The sequence below is a fragment of the Hoplias malabaricus genome, chromosome 3 (genome assembly GCF_029633855.1).
Source record: "Hoplias malabaricus isolate fHopMal1 chromosome 3, fHopMal1.hap1, whole genome shotgun sequence".
Lineage (NCBI taxonomy): Eukaryota > Metazoa > Chordata > Actinopteri > Characiformes > Erythrinidae > Hoplias > Hoplias malabaricus.
In genome coordinates, this window is record NC_089802.1 from 22,284,538 (window position 1) to 22,307,607 (window position 23,070).

The window sequence follows — 23,070 nt, forward strand, 5'->3', positions numbered from 1 at the left end:
TACGTTGCTCCACGCAATTCAATTGGTGTTGGAAATTTTGTTCACCATATTTGGTGAGGTAGCGGCGTGGCTCGGGCGAGAATTGGCCGGGAAAGGCCGTCATTCATAAAACTCTGCCTTCCAGGGCTTTACAAACAAAGCGAGGGCTGATGGGTAATGCAGTTTCTCAGACTCAAAACGTGGAGCTGAAATGGGTGATTGGTGTGCCTGCTGGAAATATAACGAGATGATGATGCACGGTGCTTTGATGATACTGTTCTCGGAGATTAAGACATACTGGGGCTGGTTTGCTGATTTATTGCTGATTAAGTTACGATAGCAGCATAAACAAAAGGGGATTATGCGGCATACATTTCCCACCAGCTCTGCTGCGCTGCTATTGGCCGCTGAGTGGTGTCAGTCAGAGGGCGCTCCTGACACTCGGCTCCCCTACAGTAAATATTTGTGTTTGCTCAGCCGGCTGTAATGGTGGACGACTGAACGAGAAAAGGGGAGAAATACAATCTCTAAAAACTGCTTCCCAGGCAAACACAGTGCTGCCCGCGCCTCGGACCTAAACTCCGGCAAACATGGATGAACTTAAACATCAAGTGATGATAAACCAGTTCGTCCTGACAGCTGGATGTGCAGCGGATCAGGCGAAGCAGCTTTTACAGGCGGCACATTGGCAATTTGAGGTGAGAAAACTGCTTGGTTTGGTTTTACTTTTGCCCTCAGTGTTTGTGTTTATGTCCTGATCGCCGATTTAGCCAACTATGATTGCGCTCGTTGCCGAAGCATTCAGTTTAAACTTCTCATTTCAATGTACCCATTTGCTTTATTTTCGTTTGTTTTGTTGCCTGTAAATGTAAATACGTTTAGCTGTAGTAAACCAGAACGAACATAGTCCGCACTGGCTACTCTCCAATGTCAGTTTACTCTAGATTAAATACTATAATCCTTCACTGTGGCACACTGTTCCAGCTTGCAGTGTATTATGCAATGAAAACGGCCGTTGTGATCGGTCTGTCTCTCAGTGATTACTTTAACTGCATACCAGCAAACAGCAATATCCAAAACATGTTGGGATTTAATTTATCTCTTAGCTTGCTATATATGGTTTAAGACGTGGCAGTACTTAATTGATAATATGTCCATACGAAATATGAATCTCATTTAAGTCGTGTAATATAAAATAAACATGAAATGATGATTGCAGTCACATATAGAAATGTGTTTTACATTCGATGTGCTTTCTCGTTACAGACAGCCCTTAGTGCCTTTTTTCAAGAGACAAGTATCCCTTACGGTCACCATCATCAAATGGTGAGTAGGAATATTTAATTAAACGCTTTGTTTTTGTTGCTAATTTTGGAAAGCCGCCTGCCATAATATTTTACGCTTGTTTCAAAATGGTTCCCTATTAGCCGTGTGGGATTTTCATTTTGTCACGGTTTGACTGAGGAGAGAGTCTTATCCAAGTAACAATAACAGTGTATATGTCGGCCATGTTGCGAGGACACGGGGCTTCCAGAAATAAACACACCGTCGGCCCTGTTCGTACTGCTGCTGTTACTGTATTGGACGACAGCAGCGTTAGTGAAATGAATTTAAGCCCTCATGCAGAGCCCTGTTAAATTTATACACATTGTCACTTCAGTTAATGTCTGATTAATTCCATCACAAAGTTAAATGAAGGTTTGGCGTTAACGCTACTTTGAAGTGTTTACATTTTGGAGTGTGGTCGGAGTTCCATGTGCAGATGGTCAGCATTCATTTTATGCACAGACCATCAGCGTGTTGGTTTGCAGTGCTCATGTCCACTGGGGCCGCAACACAGGCTTTGTTTAGATTCACTGTATCGTTCATTTGTTTCTCGAACATCACTTATAGAATACTGCAATTCACGATGCCCACTGGTAGCTGGGCATTATATTGGATACTTAGAATTCCTTATACTGTTAGACCCATTTGATGGTTTTGTTCTGTCAGATATTTTAACTAGTAATGCACAAATGTTAAAATTGATCAATAGTTCACACTGATATTTGATTATGCATTTTTGTGTTCCCAGAATAGCAGACCGTTTAGGAGACACTGATGTACCATTCTAAAATTCTGTATTTTTACTGTATTTCTATGCCTACTCAAATACATATCTTTCCATATAATGCTAATTATAGGGAATCTAGTGTCAGTTTTTGTGCAAAATATGGTATGATTCTGTAAAATATATCTTTGCTTTTTTTCTTAGATTTACCCAATAGGTGCATTTCTATTTTAAATCAATGAAATATCAGTTATATTAGGTTTTCTTTCTTTGTAAGTCATATTACCATGTTATGTTCACCCTCTTATAGTCATTTATGCAGTATTAAACATGCTCTGTTTCCATGCAGTAAGGAATGTTTTAAATAAGTTATTGAAACTTTATGACATCCCACTGTTGTAATGACAAAATATATAGGTTCATTTAGCATATAAGTTGTTTTAGGTCCAAGCCTATTTGAAAAAGGCCTTTATTAGGCCTGTATAAAGACATATATTGACACTCAGTCAAAGCTGAATGCAGAACATCTTGTCCAGCAATGAACAATTTGGCTCTATTCAGTTGATGGGACATGAAGCAGAAGCCTGCGGATGCTGCATGATAACCGGCCCCCTCTAGCTTATCAATGTTGTTTAGCTATAGTCATAATCCACTTTGCTCCAGAATTTCTGCAGTACTGACACACTTATCATGATTGACAGAACTGTGGCTGCAAGTGGTCCCTAAAGTCACTTTGTCCTTAAGTACATGCAAAAGCATTTGCAGTATTGTAAATAAATTTTTGTATTCTTTGAAATAATTTTTTACTGTTTTTATAAAGCTGTGAAAGCGCTACAAGTGCATATGATATAACTCATTATTAGTTAAGTTAAGCAGTTTTAGTTTACTATAAATTTATATTTGGATATATGCTTGGATTGAGAAGCATGCTGGGAGATTATAAAGTACCAGAGAAGCAAAGAAACAAAGGTGGGACATGTCCTTTGCTGATCATGTCAACTCTCACACACAACCATCAACCATATATTTTCATACTGGGTTATTTTATGGATTCATAATGTGGATTTGTGAAGAGCTGGTTTGGAGTTTCACATATCCTAGACATCCTTGAATATACAATAAACCTAACTGACCTTATTACTAAGGCTTTAAAAATTAAGTTATACATGCAGTTAACAGTGAATATGCAAATTAGTGCAAAACGTGAAGGCTACATAGGCACTTTATTTTTCTTTTACTGGACATCTTTGTTATTTGGCTATGTATATTGTGCATTTTGATCCCCAATAGGCCACTTTTCACTTTTACACTCGCATAACTATATGAATTGGGGAAAAAAATACTTTAGAACAAGTAGGGTTGCAGTGGTAAACTTAGATCCCCATTCAAAATACAATACTGGTTGATGATTTACTGTTTAGCTGAACCAGTAGTTCTTTTTCACAGTGTGACCCCTTTTTAGGGTTAAAAATATTTTAACAATCCCCACCTCATTCAACCCCCATGCTCTAACACACATATGATTAAAAGGTACTGCTTTCAAATAGGGCGGCACGGTGGCGCAGCAGGTAGTGTCGCAGTCACACAGCTCCAGGGACCTGTAGGTTGTGGGTTCGTTTCCTGCTCCGGGTGACTGTCTGTGAGGAGATGGGGTGTTCTCCCTGTGTCTGCGTGGGTTTCCTCCGGGTGCTCCAGTTTCCTCCCACAGTCCAAAAAACACATGTTGGTAGGTGGATTGGCGACTCAAAATTGTCCGTATGTGTGTGTGTGTGTGTTTGTGTTGCGCCCCCTCCAGGGTGTATTCCCGCCCTGCGCCCATTGATTCCAGGTAGGCTCTGGACCCACCGTGACCCTGAATTGGATAAGCGGTTACAGATAATGAATGAATGAATGCTTTCAAATAATAATATAATAGTAATTATATAATTACGTTTACTCACTTAATGTGATGGCTGGGCCTGCATCATCTCCATCACTCATTTGCGTAAAACGATACTCCAAGTAGTTTTCATATTTCCTCTTCTTAATTTTTTTCTGTTGAGATATTTCTGTATTTTCAAGCACTTTTGCACATTAGCCAACTTTTGCCTCCCTACTCCCACTGCCACCTTCTGAAAAGCACTTCATTTAAAAGCACATCTGGACGTGCAAACGGTTAACGCACACATTCAAATCTGAATCAAGCTGAGTTGAAGAGTTGAGTAGAACAGTGAATGAGTTGGTGTGATACAGTGTAATGCCAACTCTGGATGAGATCCGGATCGGATTTTTCATTTTGCGGAGTTCATATGTGAAAACGGCATCACTCTCATGCCCTCCTGGGATTATGTCAGGATCCCCAGGTTAAGAACACTTGTTCTAAATAAAATATATTATAATGAATTTGTTATAACTCACAGGACTTCTGTAGTAAGTTATTAATTGGTGCTGATTATTTGAAATGCTGGTATTCCAATGTCGATTGTCATCGTTGATGATGCATATGGTCACAGTTTAGTTTTGCATTCTCACAATGTTGAGGCATTGTAACATTCATTCATTAATTATCTGTAACTGCTTATCCAGTTCAGGGTCGCAGTCGGTCGCAAGGTGGGAATACAACCTGGAGGGGGTGCCAGTCCTTCACAGGGCAACACACACACACACGCAGCACACACACACACACACACATTCACTCACACACTCACACCTATGGACACTTTTGAGTTGCCAATCCACCTACCAACGTGCATTTTTGGACTGTGGGAGGAATCAGGAGCACCCAGAGGAAACCCATGCGGACACGGGGAGAACACACAAACTCCTCACAGACAGTCACCTGGCACGGGACTCGAACCCACAACCTCCAGGTCCCTGGAGCTGTGTGACTGCGACGCTACCTGCTGCGACATTGTAACATTTTTCATAAAAAGTATTAAGATTAATAACTGAATAATAAGCAATGCATTTGAGGGGTAATGTCATTAGCTACATTAGCTGGACATATATAGGGTAGTTAGACAAAAGGAAAGAGGCGATTGCTCTAAGACTGCAAGGGAAGCTCAGCTTCCCCTAAAATGTCAAAAAAATAAGTTATCAAATATATACTGTTGTGTGTACATGTCATTGAATAAATATGCACTACAACGTGCTCAACTTTTGTTCAGCATCAGCTTCTTATCACTGGTAAAGACGCTGAGCGTCCACAGAGTTCAATAGCAAAGCAGCGAAGTGCAGCGAAACGAGGATTGGATAAATACTGGGCTTTGTCCCGCCCATCGGACTCTCAGCGTCTATGGGGCAGTGGGCTGGCCCGGACGTTCAGCTTCTGCATGGTGATTGGATGATCTGTCTGAGGCTGAATCACTTGATTCTTGATTGACAGCGAAATGAGTGAATCAGCGATCCTTTGGTGTAAAGATCCGTGGGAGCATTACATTTTCATTCGGTTCGGGGTTGAACCGGAGACTTTCTTGATCCTCTTAGCGGCATTTTCTTTGTTAAAAATGACTAGTGACAAATCGAGCTTCTATTTCTGGTGGGTTTTTTTGTAGCTGCTTGTTATTGGAGACTGACTTCTATCACTCTTTCTGACTTCTATCGCAGTTTCTGACCAGCCTGTGCTGCTGAGCCTTCCACCGTCACAAAGCACTCACAGGCGGACACACTTCACATGGGCCAAGGCCGTTTAAGCAGCCTAGCTCTGCTGGTCATTGAGAGGACACTAGTCAAGTCCCTGGAAAAGACGCCTTGTTGGTAAGACAGGGTCACAGATCATTTTCTTGAAAAGGAACGGAGGGTAGAATTTATGTATAAATAAACCGACACATTTTAAGATGTAGGCCGAAATTGAGCTTCCCCTCCTTGAAAGACCAGCATCCGTCACTGTAAAAGGAAGCATTTTCAACATAAGAATATAGTGGCCTTCAAGGCAATATTCACTGAAAAATATCAGACATTTTTACTTTTACATTACACTGATTAAACACACACACACACAAAAAAAAAAAAAAAAAAACAAAAAAAAAAAACAATAAAGGATGTTAGACGACATCATTCCTGGCAGGCTGAGTAAAGGAATTGGGTATGGAAAGGAGGGGGTGAAACTTCTGGTAACTTTAAATATGTGGTTTGTTTCTGGGTGTGGCCAAAGCCGAAAATGGGCTCATAGAAATAGATTACACACACAAGGTCAGAATTTGACTCTTTAGGCCCCAGTCCAGATGGGCTAAACTGACCACATAGCACGTAGTGGAGGATAGTTCAGAGTAGTAATTTGGTGCTTTGCTTCCCTGACCACAGATATTTTGTATTACTAATTGAAGAAAAATTTATTTTTTTACAATGTCTGTTAGAGTCTGGCAATTAAAAAAAAAAGGGAGAGTGCATAATGCAATTGTGTAATTTCTTGTTAGGTACATATTAAGAAGTATAGAATTAGTGCTTGAAATAGTTACTGCAAGAGCAGTTACTGCAGTGTCACAGGTAACGTGTTCACCATCTTTCCAGCAATATATGTATTGTTAAACACTGTTATTCTGAGATACAGAAATAGTAAGTTTCATATGCATTAATGTAACAAGTAATGGTTGAAATATATATGCATATATGTACACACACACAAAACCTCCTTGTGTCTGCATTCACTGTCCATTCTCCCAGCTCCACTGAACATGTACTTTGTATTTCTAAAGTTACAGACAGAAATCCTGATAATCTGTTGCTCAGCTTACATTTTTACCCCTTTCAACTTATTCTTCAGTAGTCAAGACCCCCCAGGACCAGCAAAGAGCAGGCATTATTTTGGTTGTGGATCACTCTCAGCATTGCAGTGACACTTGGTGTGGTGTGTGTGTTAGTGTGTGTTGTGCTGATATGAATGGAGAACTGAGATCTGAGTTAATTAAAGATGACAATGGATTCACCAATACCTGTATCTTAACAATACATCACAAAATACATTATCTCATAAATGCCTTTGGAAAATATGTTTAATATTCTACACACAATTGGGAGGAAATTATTTTGAGATATTTTGATGATTTTGACAGTCAAAGTTAAATATCCCATAATGACTAAAACCCTCAGACACTGTGCAATGGATTTGTTATACAAATCTATTTTATTATACACTGTGCAATGGATTTGGACAAGTCCCTCAAGTGGACATTGAGTATGGCCTTCTTTTGAAAAAGTGTGCCAGGCAGAGTCAGAGCCCCATCTGAAGTGGTTTGGCCTGCATGTGCAAGTGTGTGTTTCAAGTAGCTTCCCGGAAAACAAGGAACTTTGTGGTGGATGGTTTGGCTGACGGAGAAGCAGAGTGTGTGAAGAGCAGATGATTGAATAACAGTGGTGTGCAGCACATGTGTTTCTTTTGCCGGCTTTGTGTGTCCACGACCAGAGATAATTTTAGGGCTTTTTTAAACTCATGTCTATGATCTGCGCAAGCTTTTAATTAAACTCAATTAAAATTAAAATCAATCCAGTCAGACATATTTCTAGATATGTTTGATTTTTTTCCTTTATTTGTTTTTTTTTCATTTCTGGTGGCTGCCTTTGACATGGTTGGATTCCATTCATTCATTCATTCATTGTCTGTAACTGCTTATCCAGTTCAGGGTCATGGTGGGTCCATAGCAGCAAGACACCCTAGTCCATTGTAGGGTACCATACACTCAAACATTCACTCACATACCTGCACCTATGGACGTTATTGAGTAGCCAGTCCACTTACCAACATGCGTTTTTCGGACCATGGAAGGAAAACGGGGAGAACACACCAAACTTCTCACAGACCAAACAACCCACAAAACAAGGACCCTGGAGCTGTGTGACAGGAAAACTACATGTTGTGCCACCGTGCCACACTGTTTGATTTCATATGAAATTAATAATACACACTATATTGCTGAACATTTGCTCGTTAATTAAAAGTATTAGAAGCAACGTACCTGCTTTAACCCTTTTTACAGTGTCTTTTCCCTGTCTAAATATCACTGATGGCTCTCACTGGTTATGCTAACATGCAGCCTGAATATCTGTTAATAATCTAAGTAACAGCTTAATTAGAATACAAAATTAGTGATGGGCGGTAAAATGAAATTGATATGTTTCGTGATTAATTTTTGCTCAATAACGATGATAAGGTTTGGGTAATAGAGCTCAATAAACCTTCATTTCTATTGCCGGTTAGCACAGCCAGCTGCACGCTATCAGGTGTGTATACTCATGCTATTATGGTAAATTAACAGGCGACCGCATGAATGTGAGAACATAAACAAATATACGGAGCCCACCTTGCACCTAGTGATTCTAGATAGGCTTCGGACCCATGGTGGCTCTGAACTGGATAAACAGTTACAGACAAAGAATGAAACAACGTGCAAAACTGAAAACTTTCTAGCTTTCCCACTGTTAAAAGCACTTTTCTAAGGCGTCGAATGGGTTAAGTGCAATATGTTTACAGTTCAAAACTTGGGGAGTGTTTATTTATTTATTAACTTATTATTTTAATTAATCTTTTTACTCTTCCTGCTTCTTTAAACGCTTGTGGTAATAATGCCCTACAAAATGTTTTCATGACATAAGACATAGATTTCATAATTTTTTTGTTGTAAGAAAATTTATTCCAGTGAAATCTGTCCTTGTGAATTTGAGTAATGTGCATACTATGTGCATATTAATTAGGGCTGGGCAATTAATCGAAAGCTAATAGAAATTGACATTCAGAACTTCTAATTGATATAATCTTGTCTATATCAATTATGTACATTATTTTAACTGTTTTCCTTTTTATTATTATTATTCTGTTATAACCCCAATGTGTGTTCATGTACTGTCCCTTGAAAACCACACTACCATTCTGTAGTTAATTGATTCTTCCACATGGAAGCAACATGGAGGAGAACCTACAGGCTGTGGCTGACCAAGCGACTCAAGCAGCTTGTACCAAAGAAAAACACAACATCTGTGGTTTGGATGTGTTTTTCTTTGACTTTAATTAAGACGACCCTGAACAAAAAGAAGTCAAATGTAAGGAGAAAAAACAGTTTCAGCGACCACAACACAATCACACACCAAATATGAACAGTGCTCAAAAAGCAAGAGAGGAACAAGCTCCCAGCAACATTAGAAAAAATATCCCAACTTTAATACTGGAATCACTTAACTATGAGGGTCAAAAATACAAAAACAAAATAATTGTTCATTAATCGTAATCTGATAAAATGTATTTAATGGTGATATTGATTTGTGCTCATATTGCCCAGCACTAATATATATATATATATATATCAGAATGTATTTAATTTGGCAGGTGAAACACTTTGCACTTAGCTTATACCAACTTTACATCATGAACCTGCTGTAGTTGCAAGTATTGATTGATAGTTTTTTTTTTTTTTTCATTTCAATTGTTTTGCTTGGTAATGCCCTGTGTTGTGTCAGCAGTCTGGTTAATCAAGCCCTCCTCCCAGAGATCATTTACCCATATGTAGTGTATGTTGTATGTTGATCATACACCGTGATATATATATATATAAATATATATTTGAAATATATATGTATATATTGTGTTTATAGCGTTGACCTTATTCAAACTCTTATAATTACTGATATTTGACTAATGATAGCAATTAAAGTTTATAATTGGCTTAAGCAATTAGAACGTTAATAATTAGTTTGAGAATAAATAATAGTCAAGCTAAGTGAGATCTTCAGGATGTTCAGAAATTTTAATGAACAGACTGTACACACTGTAATTTCAAATAATGAAGATATTTATTATCAAAAGTAGGGAGGATATTTAATTAACATAGCATAATTTTGTAATCTCACGGCATCAACGCAGGGGAAGCCGATTCGACTTTAAAGATAAGCTAGGCACTATGACTTGTGACTAAAATGTTGCTAACTGAGGTTCGATTACGTATAAATTTATAAAGGGACTTAGTTAGGCATCAGCTTCTGGAGAATGGATGAATTTAGCTCGCTTACTCGTCCTTCCCGCGTCATGAAAGACAGGCCTGCTTGTGAAGGAGATTCCCTCCCGGTTGAGTCAGACACTCTCAGCCTCAGGCGGGGCGGCGTCGATCGAGAGTTCCCCTTTTTCGGAGAATTGCAGGCGTGGCTGGTCTCTCCCCTGAGTGGGTTGGCTTCTTCAGAGTGTTTAGCTCGTCGCTCGATTCTCAGAAGTCAGCTTATAACGCTAATATATCCGCTATCAACTAATCTAAAAGGGTGATATCTTATTCTGGCCACGAATAAGTTTCACCTGCTTTGATCACTCGTGAGATCAAACTTCGATGGGCGATAAAACAAAAACACAATTAAAAGAAAAGAAGGTATTCAAATCACTCGACGTATTCGTAAATTTCTCTCACACTAGCTAACTCAAGACGTCTCCTGGGAACTTAGTGAGATTTCTTCAAAAGTCTTTTGTTCGTCGTAGTGATGAGGAGAAAACTTCTCGCTTGGAGAGGTTGGAGCTTGAAGAGATAAAACAAAGAGAACGCGTGCAGGCGTTCAGAGCGGGGAGAGTTTCAAAAAGAAAAAGAGAGTTTCAGGGAAGGAAGTTAAGAGAGTGAAAATGAATAGAAGTGAAGAGCGAAATGAATGAGTCGACATCCTCTTTTCAAAGGCAGCGCGGCCACGCCCTATTGGGAGGTGTCCTTCCTTTGATTGGGTGCGGGTCCGAGGCTCACGTGACTCTCCTCCCGAAAGAGAAAAGAGGGGGACAGGCAGGAATCAGATTCACAAAGAATCAAGATAGAAAATTCGAATATCGAAATTTTCTAGACATGTTAATGACATATCACAATGAGTGTCCTGGATTATTAATATCAAACATTTATATAAGATTTTATCTTGGGTACGTCGTTTTTACATCCCATTTACAATATTATGTTAGAAGATATTAATCCGTTTTTCTAATCAGAGACAGAAACTTTCTTTCATGATTGAAACAATAATACACATCATTTCATTAGAAGGTGGACGTTCATCTGAGGACACAGAGAGTGACATTCATACATATTGCATAAACATACTTATTAAAATTTCATTAAGTCCATTATGTATTTTGACGGCCTTAGGTGAGATGTGATCTCGCAAACGTCCACCTGGGGTCGCTGTTGGTCCATGCCGTTGGTTTGGTGCGGATGAGTTAACGGGGGTTCAAGCCGAGGTCACCCCTTCTAACCATCTGCTGATTCCCGTGGGAGATAACGAGAGACATTTAGGTGCCACTTGTCATAAAACGGGGTTATTATAACTCCCCTCTTTGTTTGAGGTTCCTGTTTCTTAAAAGCATCGTAAAAGTTTGTTATCTTTAAATTTCTGAAGAGAGGAAGGGGGCCGGGGGCCAGGTGTCCTGGTCCGTCTTTTGATGTAGACCTTATGTGTGTGCGTGAGGGGGGGGGGTGTGTTTTAATGGATCTGCGCACACACATACAATCCTGTGGAATGTTCGTTCTGTTGTAAAATGAAAATCCTTGTCAGAGTGGAAAGTTTTTTATTCAAAACTTTTCATTTCTTTATTTCTTCATTTGATTTGATCCATACTCCACTACACATATGTGCAAGCACACACACATGTTAATTTTTATACCTTGTCAGGACATGCTTACTTCCAATAGCCACATCATTTGGCACTCATTGTATCTATGGTATTTACTCTAAATTTTGATTTTGTCAAGTCCATTAACTGCTCTGTAGTAGGTTAAAGGGAGCGTTGTGGGGAACTGCAGGTCACTCTGGTTTGTTTATGTCCAGAAGCTGAGTTTTTAAGGTGGAACACTATACTTGAGAAGTAAAATGACTGTTGTTTGTAGCTGAAGTTTAACTTGTCTGCAAGTTTTTGCAGGACAACCTACCAGGCCGGCCTAAAAGATGCATTTTCTCTTGCTCACTGACTGACTGACTGACTCCTAATGTTGAAACACACAGGCACGTGTAGGACTTGTTAATTCAGCCATATTTCTCACTGTTGCATCTCATAGCATTGCTCAAGCAGTATATTCACTTTGAGAAGTGCCCAGTCCGGAGCAGAGCTCCTGTGATCCCACCCTTTGTTCAATCATTTTAAAGACCACCGTGCGGCCAGATCTACAAACAGTGTCTTGCAGCTGTGAAATGACCAAGTGAGCAGAGTTATTATATTTTTCTGAACCCAGAAACCCCATTGCCTTTAGCTTCGCAAAACTGTTTAATGTGGAAATGAGTATTCAATAAGAAGCTGAAGAATAATCCAAATAAGATTTATGGTGAAACTAAATGCTTGAATCTGAAAATAATGAATACTCATTCTTTTTCTTTTAGAGAATTTTAGTGAAATGATGAACACTTTTCTGTGTAAATATGATGATTATGGAAAATTTTTCTTAGCTATTACAGTCAAGAGTTCTTAAACTCATCTCTTGCTTGTTCGTTTAGTTTTCCTCTAACCGACAACCTCTTCACGTCTGGGGAGGAGGGGGGAGGATGCTCTCTGCTGTTTTGAAACTGTATTAAAGTTCCAATTTTAAACGCTTGGTGTCAGTTGTTAGTTCAGACATATTTCACATAGCACTTTTCCAGCAGCGAGGAACCAGATGGGTTCCAGTTCGTGAAATAAACTTAGAACTGTTCTGCGTGTTTCCATTGTCATAAACTGGTTTACAAACCAGAAGAAATTGTTTCCAGCTGGAACCAAAGAAGAGAAGGTACCTTGGTTGAATAATAGGAAATAAGTCAGGAACACGCTCCGTTTGTGTGTGTTTCTGGGGCTATGTTTTGAGGTGTGTTTAAATAAAATTAAGAAGTAAAACACTGACGCCAGTATTATATATTATGAACACAATTTCTCCTTTTTTTATTTCTGCATTTATTAGTCCTGGCCTCCATATTCTATGTAAAACACAATCACATGTAAACAAAGACACTGATATTAAGCACCAAAGACCTTCCAATGACAAGGGTATGAATTTTGGGCTTTCCTGTTTTTGACATGCCAGAAATTGTCTGTGACAATGGCTATATGGCTAATGGCGTTTCGACAAAACTAGGCTTGCCTAGTACTTTTGCTTGTTATTCAATGTTTGAATTACCACAGAAACGTTTGATAACTCGAGTTGTTTAATTTTGTATCACTTTTGATCTGTGTTTACTTTCATGCAGTAAGTGGTCTCCTGAATTTAGACACCAGTGATTATTTATACCAGTATATTGACACTGCTTCTTAAAGTGCTTCTTAAACACATTAGACTGGTTTCCAGCACACAATCATATTGGAGAGCAGGCAAATGGTGAGGAAACATCTAGCTCTGACAGAGGCTGTGTGTAGAGCGGAATCATTCAAAGACCCATTTGTCTTTTGTCAAATTATGAACATTGCCTTTCATTTTTGTTTAAAACCTTATGATAAAGCATTAATTTCAGTAAGATTTAGATTTTAGTGTTATACAACTTTACAGAAAACGGGTGCCTCTTTGAAAGTCATACTGGTCACTTATATTTTCTTGTATCAAACTGAAAAATCTGTTCTATGTTAAATCATTATATTATGCACAAGTCTTAATTACTCGCAAGGGCATCTAAGGAGAAGAATGTATATTTTGGACCTACATTAATAACAGCCTCCCCAGGGTTTTCTAATAAAAATTCTCAGTCAACAGTGTCCTGTGGGCAGATGGACTCATAAGATAGAAGAGTATAATAGAGATGATTCTATATTCAACACACACTTACAGACAACCAACATGCCAGTGTCTCTGCGGTTCTGATAATGGTCCATCATCCAAATAATACCTGCTCTGTGGTGGTCCTGAACATTTTAGAAAGGGGGAATACAGTATGAGGGGCAGCAGATGGTCTACTCTGTAATCATAAATGTATAAAGTGCTCGTTTATGGTCAGTGGGGCTGAGAGTTTGGAGAGAATGTAGAAACAAGAACGTAGTCATAATATTATTGCTAACTGGTATACACATTGATGTACAGTTATTATTTTTTTAACAGAATTTGAATTTTTATTAAATAATATATGCATATATCAATAAGGATGTAAAAGGAATTTACTTAAATTCAGTTTTACTTATTGTAGTATAGAAAATTAAAATAAATAACACACTGCACAGCGCATTTCAAATTAACTCCATCATACACAAATTGAAACTTCTGAAACAATACATACTGGGATTTGAGAAAATTAAATGAGCATAAATTAAATTGTCCACATCCTGGCACTATGACAGGCCACTTGCACTGAAGTTTACAAAGCTTTACTCCGCAGCTACAGTTTAAGAGCAGGCCTGGAGCTGATATAATTATAATAAAAATAAAAATAATAATGATTAATTTGACTTTTTACAGCCCTTTTTGGTCAGTACCACATCACTGGAAGTGGAAGCTAATGACTCAAAGCAAACCATATTTTAGCATACCATTTTTAAATGCATTCTTATATTTATTAAGAAAAATGGTGAATTGTAACAAAGGCATGAATGTGTGAAATGTCCACAAAAGCACATTATTATTCATTCATTCATTATCTGTAACCGCGTATCCAGTTCAGGGTCGCCGAACTGGATGTTATCAAGCTCAGTTTAAAGTAAAAATTCGCAGAATGTTCTCAAATAGTGGGGGAAATCACTCACTCTAAAAGTGTAGGAATTTAGTAAACTTTGTCACCGAAAACAATGTCCTATTGTGTGACACCATATCCTTATCTCGAGATGGGCAGTTTCATGGACAACTATATCTTGTTGATGGACCCCCTTTAAAGTTATGTGACTGAAGAACTCAAAGAAGCCCATGATAAGTGTACATCGTTCGTTTTTCTCTCAGGCTTGTTCAAACATTTAACTATGTTTTCACACCAGTGAAAGTGTTAAGCTTTGTTGTCCTTTGGTGTGATACATCCATCCATCCATCCATTATCTGTAACCGCTTATCCAATTTAGGGTCGCGGGGGGTCCAGAGCCTACCTGGAATCATCGGGCGCAAGGCGGGAATACACCCTGGAGGGGACGCCAGTCCTTCACAGGGCTGGTGTGATACAATTAAATTATATTTGTTGATATAACTCTGAGTTTTAAACAACATCATTATGGGAAATTATGCAAATGTGACTAACCAAATGCTAAGGAAAATTAAGGTAGCAATGTCGGGGTCCTTTGGTGTGACAGTAAATGTCCATATATATAAAATACAGACAAGAAATGCAATGACCATTTTTTTTCAGCCACCTTCTTCAAACATCTTGCAAAATAATGATTGAAGGGTTTGCCTGATTAAAAACAAAAACTCTGCAGTATTCAATTGTCTATATATGCAATTGTATTGTAATTATCTCTTATTGGATCAATGAAAATTCCATTTTAATGCATCTTCATACTTTTACAGTGTAAGTTTTCTCTTTGTAATTTGTTAGTCTGCCGTTAGTTAGGAAGGCTAGAAAACTATATCCAAGTGTTTTTAAGTCCACGTGGCCACAGTGCAAAGCATAAATCAAAAGTATGGCACAAAGCTGGTCTTCATCTGGTCTCCATGGACACTAGTCAAGGATGACTTCACTTCCTAGACAAGCATGGAAAAGCTTGAATAGAATTGTACAGTGTCACCTGGAGAACAAAGCAAGATTTTGGTCATCAGTTCTATATATCTGCTGCTGCCTGTCATGTCCATACGTGCAGGGGAAAGAACAGCACACTTGTTCACATGTCCTTTTACAGTTCCACCAGTTAGAGATTTAGAGAGTTGTATATTTATAGTATAAAGGATTTGAGCTCAACTGTATGTCTTGCTCTGTTACTTTCTATTTAAAAATAAAAATCATCATCACTCACCCAAAAATCTGAAAGTTAATTATCAAATCCTAAAGCCCCACCCGGCACTCACTTTCTGCACTGTGCTATTCCCGTCTCAGCATTATGTTCCTGTGAGGCTATCACTCTACTGCACTCACTGACAAACTCTTCCTTCTGCCAGCTGTACATCAGCAGCCTTAGTGCGTTCAAACTTAAAGGGCCTATGTCACAATTGTTTTTTGTCATTAAAAAGTTTGATGTACTATATAAACACAAACGTTTTTAAATTCTCATGGTTGTGATCTCATTTACATATGAGCACCAGTTCAGCCTGAAGCACTTAAGCTTACCCATGATAGAATAATACAAAGTACTATACAGTGCATAGATTGTCTATAGCAAAGTTATTGGAGTGGAACAAGAGGGTGAAGCAAATAAGCATTCTACTGTTCCTGGCTATCAGCAAGTAAATGTCGCATTGTAGTCTTCCCAAGAAATAAAGGCTGAAATCTGTTATTTTAAGGATTTAAGTATGATCCTACTAGTTTATTTGGTATGAGTGTGTGTGTACTACAGCATTTCACTATAAGAAAAGAAGTTTCAATATGTGTCCTTGAAACTTCTTTTCTTATGGTGAAATGCTGTAGTACATCATCACTTATTCCATTACAAACCTCATCATTATATTAACTAGAAGGCCCCTGTGGTATTCACTCTCCATCGTCATCATAACCCTTAGGCATCTGGGGATATGTGTGTTTGAGGAGACCAAGAAGGAATGGAGAGATTCAGCTGATCCTTGTCTTTAATTGTTATGCATGAGCCTTGAATCACTTCTTCCTCGAAGAAGTAAATTTTGGAAAGCCTTATTATGTATTTTCTCATAGATTTCAGTTAGTGGTGATAAGATAGGGCATTTGTTGAAAGCCTGTGTGAATGCTGTAAATCCCATCTGTGCCTTTTTATGGGGCAAACTGGTCATGTATCTCTAACAGATGGAACTGTAAAAGGACATGTGAGCAAGTGTGCTGTTCATTCCCCTGCATGTATGGACATGACAGGCAGCAGCAGATATTGGTATCAACTTCACACTATAACATGTAATCTGACACGATTCGACACAAACCAACATGCCAGAAAATTAAAAACATTGTTTTTTGATAATCTCATAATGTTTAACATTTTTAAAAGATTAAAAAGATTATAAAAGATTTTAAAATGCAAGATTTGTCAAAACCTGTGTTTTGCTGTAATTGTATGTCAGACTGCATACATTCTGATGATCAGAAAATCCAGAAATTCAACATTCTAATTTGGACATCGCCAGTACCTTGATTGGGTCACCCAAACAAAAATAAATTTACATATATTTATTAGATGTGCAAGTATTTTTGTGTAAAATATAATTGTAATGGGCGGCATGGTGGTGCAGCAGGTAGTGTCACAGTCACACAGCTCTGGGGACCTGGAGGTTGTGGGTTTGAGTCCTGCTCCGGGTGACTGTGAGGAGTTTGGTGTGTTCTCCCCGTGTCCGCGTGGGTTTCCTCCGGGTGCTCTGGTTTCCTCCCAGGGTCCAAAAATACACGTTGGTAGGTGGCTTGATGACTCAAAAGTGTGTGTGTGAATATGTGTGTGTTGCCCTGTGAAGGATTGGCATGCCCTCCAAGATGTATTCCTGCCGTGTGCCCAATCATTCCAGGTAGGCTCTGGACCCACGGCGAGTCTGAACTGGATAAGCGGTTACTAATAATGAATGAATGGATGAATATTATTGTAATTCAAGATTACATTAATAACATTCTCCCACTTTTGTAATTTAATGTAATTTTACTGTTGTGCATTATTGAAATTGATAACTGTCATTTTATTCTGTAGTTAAATTTTAAAATGAAGTATTAATATGCTACATTCACCATAGCTTACATTGAAATCACCATCTTCAAATTGTCTGAAACCAAAACTCACACCTAATTTTGGATACAGCATTATCCCCAAGAATAGAACCAATCAATGCATATAATTTTGCTGCACTTTTTCCATTATGATTGAACACATTACGGGTACAATGATGAATATATTCTTCTCACTTCCCATTTACTTATCCACTTCTTTTGAGGTTATTTTATGTTGAATAAAATGATGATTGCCATTTTTAATACTATGCAACATTTGACAAAAAAGAGGAGAATGTTTAAATTTTATATCCAATTATACATTACATAAAAAACATACTTGTACACCGATATTTTTTCTTCATTTCCACACCTCTGCTACCATCTATTAATAGTTGCTTATTCAGAATTAATCCAGATTTTTCCTATTTTATATAATGGTCATGGCAAAAATCACAATCTGTATAGTGTAGTTTGCAGTTCTTCATGATGATAGATATGCAAGCAATAATGCTTGTGTTGCTGGAGTATTCTACATTTGCTGCTGCACTTCCTACAGATGGCATTTATTTTCTGTGTATTCCTTGGGGGGGGTGAGTATCAAAATTTAGCTTGAGGCTGCTGTTCCACTACACGTCATATTGGCTGTTAAGTTTACTCACACATAAGGCTGGGCAATTAATTGAAATCAACATTCAGAACTTCTAATTGACATAATCTTGTCTATATCGATTATATCAACCTGTTTTATTCATTTTTTATTCTGTTATGTCCCCCCTGTGTGTTCATATACTGTCTCTTTAAAACCACGCTAAAAGGCTTTAGTCACGTGATTCTGCCTCATGGAAGCATCCTAGACACTGAGGCCGACCAGGCAACTCGAGCAGCTCGTACCAAAGAAAAGCACAATGTCTGTGGTTTGGACGTGCTGTTGACTATAATTAATACAACACTGAACAAAAAGTCAAATGTAAACGCTGAGTAAAAACTGTTACAGCGACCAAATATAAACAGTGCTCAGTGACATTAGATAATTAGAAAGTATCCCATATTTAATACTGGAGCAGATTTACAGTACAAGCCTCATCACTGAACTAAAAATACAAAAACAAAATAATAGTTCATTAATTGTATTTGTGGTAAAATGTAGAATTAATCGTGATATTGATTTGCACTCATATCGCCCAGCACTACTCACACAACATTTGAAAACTGTATGTTTAGTCTTTACAAAATATCAAATGCTTTTGAAATATTTCTACATCTATGCTCACATTAGTCTTATGATCAAGGACTTGTTCATGATGCTGTGTTAATATTGCCAGTACAGAAAAGGTACATTTATTTGCATTGCTCACAAGCTGCTTTGAGTTACTCGCGGAATCTGCTGTGATTTTGTTTGGATACAGGGTAACGTGCAGTGACCTCCAGCCTAGAAATTATGCGATAAGATGGCATCCTCAGACAAATGCCAATTGCAGAAAGCTCAGGTTGCACAGGAAATGCAAATAACTTATGCTACAAAGTTAAAGCCATTCAGGAATCTCACAGGGAATCGTTTACCACAGTGTGGAAAGAGAAGCAGAAAGAGAGAGAGATGCAAAGGGATGCAAAGATTTAGTAAACCAGAACGAAACACAAACATAGTGGGCCTTGGCTTAAATATGACCTTGTTTCTCATCAATGGATCCACCCTCTATTCTCACAACCAAAATATTTTCATAGCAACACAGCTGTGTGCCTGCTACATGTTAGTTATGTAAACCCCGCCTCAGAAGAGCAGTCTGTCGTTCCATAAGAATACTAGAGGATCCAGTTGCTTCTTCATTTGGCAAAATGTCAAGCCATCTGCTTTTACCTCTAGCTCTGCCCTATTGCACGGGCTGATGCATCACATTCCCAGTTTGATCATTCCTCATAAATGTTTCTGTCTTTACACATAAGACACAAATAAATTTTCAGATTTTCAGAAATGATGAACGCTTTATGCATCCCATAATGGTTATAGTGTTCAAGGACGATGGAGATCAGTGACTTTTGATGAATTGTTTTAGATTTTCTTGATTTCAGATGTCCTTTGTGCATGTCCAAACAATCAGCATCCAGCAGAGCACTCTGAATCATGCATAGGGTCTATTTGAGACTTTTGACCAATGATAAAGAGGTGATTGTGGTAGTTTTGTGCTGATATCCTTTCAGACAGGTCGACAAGAACTGTAGGCAGTGGATGTTGAGTTTGCTGACAGGATGGGGCAAACAGTGCTGCCTGTGACTGAGCTAGGCAGATGTGGCCTCAGCAGTAAGATAATATGGAGGCATTTCACATAGCTATGCAGGGCTGCGGAAGGGGACACCAGGAAGTCAGTGTAGAACCCACATATGGCAAGTGCCCTTAGCAGAGAAGGCACACTGTACTGAGTGACAAAATTAAGGACACAAAAGTTCTGTATCACATGACTTTTTTTTTCACATGACTCTATTTTTACTTGCACTGTTTATGTCTGGAACAATGACTGGCATGCATCTGAAGGAAAGCATAGTGAATGTTTATTAGCACACTGGCACTAATAAACAGCTTAGCAGACAATCGCAGCGACCTACGTTATGATGTTTGCTTTTCTGCAGCCGTTGATCTCCTGTGGCCCCAAGGCACTGTGTGTTTGTGGGGGCTAATGTGTACCTCTGTTAGTGAGGGTGGCAAGAGGTGAGCCAGTACAAGAGGACAATGAGGGGGTCACGTGGGGTTATGGGTGGAAGCAAAGAAGCCTAAAGGGGAAGGTAGAGGGCGCTATGCCAGGGCACAGCTCTGAAACAGGAAACAGTACCGCTAGCAGAGCATCAGCCCAAACAAACAGTAGGAACAGTGTAGGAAGGGAGGGAATGTCGGCATGATTTTGAAGGATAGCTGAACCAGGCCTGACTGTACACTTTGGTAATTAAAACTAAACATTTGCCTTCTTGTTTTCTATTTCTCTTTCATTTTCCCCCTATATGGTATTAAAACAGTTATTTAATGCTTGTACAACTGTGTTGTGTTATTCTCAAGAATGTTAAGCCTAAAGCTATAATACACCTATTCTGACTGCATATCTTTTCATCCCTGCAGATGTGTACTCCAGCAAACACGCCGGCTACTCCTCCCAACTTCCCTGACGCACTCACAATGTTCTCCCGTCTTAAGGCCTCAGAAAGCTTCAATAGCAGCAGCCCCAGCATGGCCTCCATGGCCACCTCGCCACCTCCACCTCCACCTCCAGTCAGCTGGGGCATGACCCCACCCATGGCCAGCCAGCAGGGAATATGGACACAAGGGCCTCCGGCCACACAGGCCCACCCTCCCCCAGGCTGGCCGTCCGCCGTCAACCAGCAAGCAGCCGCTGAACAGAAGGCCAGTGTGGCCATGGAGGCTGAGAGATGAGGAGAAGGACTGTGTGAACCAAGGGGTGGATCAGGATGGAGGAGTGAAACGAGTGTGAGGGAAATAATACCTGGGGGAGGCAGGGTGGGGGGCAGGGGCACTCACTTGCTTTACTCTTCCATAGGGCAACATAACCAAGAATAAACCAAGAAACGTGGACAATTCAGAAGTGGTGTTTTAGAAAAGCCAACAAAAAGGTAATAAGGAGAAGAAAAAAACAGAGAAACGCACATTGTATTACTGAGAAAGAAAGCAACTGAATTTTCCTAGGTTATTTGTTTTTTTTTTCTTCTTCAGTAGATAAATATGAATGGGACTATGATCGTCATGCCCAAGGATTATTTCTGGTTTTTCCTGAAAGATGGATACTCTAAGGCAACTACTTTTCTCACACTTTCTTTTCAAACTTTTCATCTGGTGTCCTTTCTGTACACAGATCATTTCCTGAATTGATGTTGCATGAGAATTGGAAATATGTTATTTCAGTTTTTTACTGACTAGGATTCATCACACGCATTAATGTGTATGGTGTGTGGTGTCCTCACACACAAGTAACTCCAATTCAATAGGACCTTTTCCTTTCCACCTAATAGGACTCTGGACTCTTCGTACCTCACTGACTTTACTCAGCCAATCAGGGAATCTCACTAGTTTTTAAAGTTGGATTTTACATCAGGCATCTGTCCTGCTGTTCTTCTTCATGCAGTAACACCATAAATGAAATGTTCTTGTTAGACTAGCTAGATACATATGGACTTTTTTTCATTTCCTGCAATGACCAACAGACATTTTGAAATTATGTATTTTTTTTTTGTGTGTGTGTGGGGAATGGGTAGGGGTGGGGGGATGGGCAGTTTAGCTGGCATAGAGACATACTAATTAGACTGTTGTTTCTTAGTTGGGAAAGGGAAATCTCCAACTGATAAAAAATACTATGTACAACCGGACTACTATATGACATTTGTAAGCAGACTTGCCACTTTGCATGATGTATTCATATATAAATATATATCATATTTTGTAGTTTCTTGCTTTTTAAGGGGGATTCTACATGAGCTCTTTGTTTTACAAACTGATTTTTTTAAGAAGTCTTTCTCTTTCCCTCCTCTGGGTGCATTAGAGAGGAGGGAGGGGGAGAGAGAGTGTGCGTAAAGAGAGTGAATGATAGAGAATGACAAATGTCACAATTCAAATTCAGGGTAGGTCCCATCCACTTTTCTATTGTGTGTTTATTTAAAAAGAAGAAAATACGAAAAAATATTTTTAATGTTAATTTGATTTCTTTTAGGATGAAAGCTACTGTTTTTCCCATTTTCACCAGTTTTCTAATAAAAAAAATGTCTTTTGGGATCACATGTTCCTAAACGGATTTTCATGTATGTTTTCCCTTGTATGACTGTATTGATACCATTCCCACAATATTTGTGGACTACCTGATAATTAACTTATCATTGTTTGTGTTCCTAAATAAATATTGTATGTCCTATTCTAATGCGGTGCATCATTATAACTGTTACATTTGTTAATGTAGCTGTAAGCCTGCGGTATGAATTTTTTTGTATCTGAAAACCTCTGATGAAGTTTATTATTGCATGCAACGTGCTGAAGAATATTTTGTGAAGAATAGTTTGCTTTTCCAGGTGGAAGGGTATTCTAAACTCTATAACTTGGTGAAGGGGATGTCATTTAAGGATTTAAGTGAATCACCTATTATTTTGTTGTATTTTAATCGGTAAAATGTTAATTTTGCATTTAAGACCTTCCAATTGATCCTGTCCCTACACTGTCAGAAATTTTGCCACTGTGGTGGTAACTTTTGCTGTTTCTGTAGTGGTATATTTGTACCTTTAATTAGGGAACATAATTTTACTTTATTTTATTATAATTGTAGATTTTAAAATTGTGTTGATTTCATACACCCCATTTCATCTCCAGGACATTTTTTATATGACACAGTTCTACAATGAAA

At 38.7% G+C, this 23,070-nt stretch overlaps 1 protein-coding gene across 1 annotated transcript; it reads left to right on the top strand.

Moving 5' to 3' along the window:
• Positions 1-461: 461 nt before the first annotated feature.
• On the top strand, positions 462-22,587 carry ubald1a (UBA-like domain containing 1a). The gene is made up of 3 exons (XM_066664509.1): positions 462-677; positions 1,246-1,305; positions 20,790-22,587. Exons 1-3 carry the CDS (start codon positions 570-572, stop codon positions 21,099-21,101), a joined length of 480 nt encoding a protein of 159 aa, XP_066520606.1. The 5' UTR covers positions 462-569; the 3' UTR covers positions 21,102-22,587.
• Positions 22,588-23,070: the final 483 nt, after the last annotated feature.

Coding starts and splice junctions, on each gene's coding strand:
- ubald1a (XM_066664509.1), top strand. CDS start 570: ATGGATGAACTTAAACATCAAGTGATGATAAACCAGTTCGTCCTGACA. Junction 678..1,245: donor CGGCACATTGGCAATTTGAG/GTGAGAAAACTG, acceptor TTCTCGTTACAG/ACAGCCCTTAGTGCCTTTTT. Junction 1,306..20,789: donor ACGGTCACCATCATCAAATG/GTGAGTAGGAAT, acceptor TCATCCCTGCAG/ATGTGTACTCCAGCAAACAC.